General features: G+C 45.5%; 1 protein-coding gene across 1 annotated transcript in view; it reads left to right on the top strand.

Moving 5' to 3' along the window:
• SCN4A (sodium voltage-gated channel alpha subunit 4) overlaps positions 1-2772 on the top strand; it is a 132045-nt gene that overhangs the window by 34238 nt on the left and 95035 nt on the right. Inside the window, exons 8-9 of the mRNA XM_019523576.1 lie at positions 622-763; positions 2140-2352. Of these exons, the coding sequence (XP_019379121.1) occupies positions 622-763; positions 2140-2352 (355 nt within the window). The remainder of the gene's footprint in view (positions 1-621; positions 764-2139; positions 2353-2772) is intronic.

The following is a 2772-nucleotide window of genomic DNA, read 5'->3' as shown; positions in this document are numbered from 1 at the left end:
AACTTGACATAGCATCAAAATAGCCTATCTGTTTCGATGGAATGGAACAGCTGAACGGAATGCTGTTCTCTGGAACCGTTGAAACTTTAGGCAAAACGGAACAGTGCCGTTTTGCACAGCCCTACTATCTAAGCACCTAAAGAGGTCCTGGATTGCTAAACGTAGACACACAATGTTGCTAGTCCACCAAGCTGTAAGATTTGGGGCATGCATGTGTGTGTGTGAGAGAGAAAATCTTGTCTCCTAATGTTTTGACATCAGCGTGCTCCTTGGTCCTTGTATACACCTCAGTATCAGGCCTATGCATCTTATAAGACTGGAGTGAAAACAAGGTCTTCACAATTTAAACACATGCTAGCTTCTCTGTATCATGTGACCCATCAGGTTCTCACTACAGTATTGAATGAGAATCTAGTTCAGATTTGGTTTGCTTCTTGTTTTGAATCACCCCCAAGCCGGCCTCTTTGTTTCAGTGAAGGTTCGAAGCTGAAATGGAGCCTCACATCTCCAGTGTCTTAACATAAAGTTACATTTACTTTAACCCCAATGTGCCCTTCCTGGGAAAGGTATGGGGCAGCAGCATGCATTCAAGTATCTTCCCTTCTGTTCTCCTTCTGGCAGGAAGTGCCCTGAAGGCTATGAATGTATGAAAGCAGGAAGGAACCCAAACTACGGCTACACTAGTTATGACACATTTAGTTGGGCTTTCCTTGCTCTCTTCCGCCTCATGACTCAGGATTACTGGGAGAACCTCTTCCAGCTGGTAAGCTGTTTCTTTCCTTTTACTGTGCCTTCCCTTTAGCAGAGGGAATTGTCTGCATTAACTGGCACATGCCCCTCCAGATGTGTTGTGGGGGCTTCGAGTTGATGTTCACTGTGTGCGTATGTATGAATTTTACTTCCTTGCATGATGTCTTCCCTTTGCATGCAGTGGTGAAAGATTTATTTCACTCATGGTCTAGAAGATCAGAAAAATGCCCGTAACCACTAGGTCTAAAGCAGGTGAGAGCCTGTCCTTTTGCTTACAGGAATGCATGCACTATCATGCGGGTGGAAGCAACCACCCAGTTCCCACTCTGGCCAATGCAATGCTGTGTAATTGTATATGGATATGGGCCAGATACAACTGGTGCACATGTTGCAGTTGACAGCAAGGATAATCACAACCTACAAAATAAGTCACATACATGATGGCATCTAGGACTAGAAATTAGTCGTATGGTTGCAAAGACTGAGTGGAGCTGTGGGAAGAAACTGGTAGGAGTAGCAGGTTCCTTATCTTCTCTGTTAAAGCAACCACAAGAGGGCAACATCCCACAGGTAGGTATAGCCAATACATAGGGATCTACCCTATTTGTGATATCGAGTTTTTCATGGAAACTATGAAAAAAAAACCCTATTTCCACAAACCCCGTGAAAATACCAATATCCATGATTTTGGCATGGAATCACTAGGAAAAAAGGTTACTTAAACGAAAATGCTGGCTCCCCAAGGCTGCTGAAGCCCAGCCTTGCAGCCCACCGTGGTGCGGGGAGAAACCACTGGCCTAAAGGGAAGCAGCAAAGATGGCAGCAACCCCCCCCATCCTTCGCTGCTGATTGGCCAAGAAGGCTGCCCATCATGTGGCCCCGCCCCTCTCTGCCAATCAGCAGCGAGGGTACAACAAATATATTAAACCTCCAGTTTGTAGCTAGACCCCTATGGTTGAGACCTCCACAGCTCGGAAGTATTTAGATCTGGAATTCAGCTCATTCTAATTACAGGAGTCTGCTGTGAAATACAGATCAAAGTGCTGATTCACTGACCCTCCGGAGTGTGGCGGTCTGCAATATTTATTTCAAGACCATGGTCATGGATTTAATACTTTAATTATGGTGGAAGAGCCATGCAGTCCACTGCTGCCTATACTGGAGCAGAATCCCTGCAGATTCTGCTGGTTGAGGCATAATCCACTTCTGTGGACTGCAATAGGAGGCGTTGATGGTGAGAGCTGATCAGTAGCCTAGCTTTTCACTGAATAGCATGGATATGCATGACTCTCCCCCCAGCCCTTCTCTGGGAAGGGGCACTTAGGCGACACAGCAATTTGAAAATAAATAGTTCCTTGCATAATGGAAACATGCCTCTTCTTTTTGTAGACTCTACGTGCAGCTGGGAAAACTTACATGATCTTCTTTGTTCTGATTATATTCCTCGGTTCCTTCTACCTCATCAACCTGATCCTGGCTGTGGTAGCCATGGCATATGCAGAGCAAAATGATGCTACTGCACTGGAAATACAGCAGAAGGAGGAGGAGTATCAGAAGCTCCTGGAACAGCTGAAAAAGCATCAGGAGGAACAAGCAAAAATGGTTAGTCATCTGCTTGGATACTATGGGCATTGTCAACCTAAGAGGATGGGGTGGAAAGGGGGAAGCAGAGGGAAGGAATCTGGGTCAGGACCTTGCACAGTCTGACTCACAGGCTGCAACACTGTCCTCTGCATCTTGCACAAGAATTCCAATGGTTGTATTTTATTTTGCACATCCCTCTTTTGAAACAACTGAAATTGTGGCAACCTGAACCAGGATTGGTGTATGTACAGTTCCACACAAAGGCAACAATGCTACTTTTGGATTGGTAGCACTGCTTTGTTTCCCAATCAGAAGCTATGTAGCTTGTAGGGCTGTGTGAAGTGGCTAGTATTTGATTTGAATTTGGATTTGGATTTGGATTTGGCCAATTCGGGGGACAGTGATTCGATCTGGTGATTTGAATTTGGGGGGGGGGGG

Source organism: Gavialis gangeticus, unplaced genomic scaffold (assembly GCF_001723915.1).
Source record: "Gavialis gangeticus isolate Ggan-Ray unplaced genomic scaffold, GavGan_comp1, whole genome shotgun sequence".
NCBI lineage: Eukaryota > Metazoa > Chordata > Crocodylia > Gavialidae > Gavialis > Gavialis gangeticus.
The sequence above is the reverse complement of the archived record's forward strand: the minus strand, read 5'-3'. Positions and strand labels throughout refer to the sequence as shown.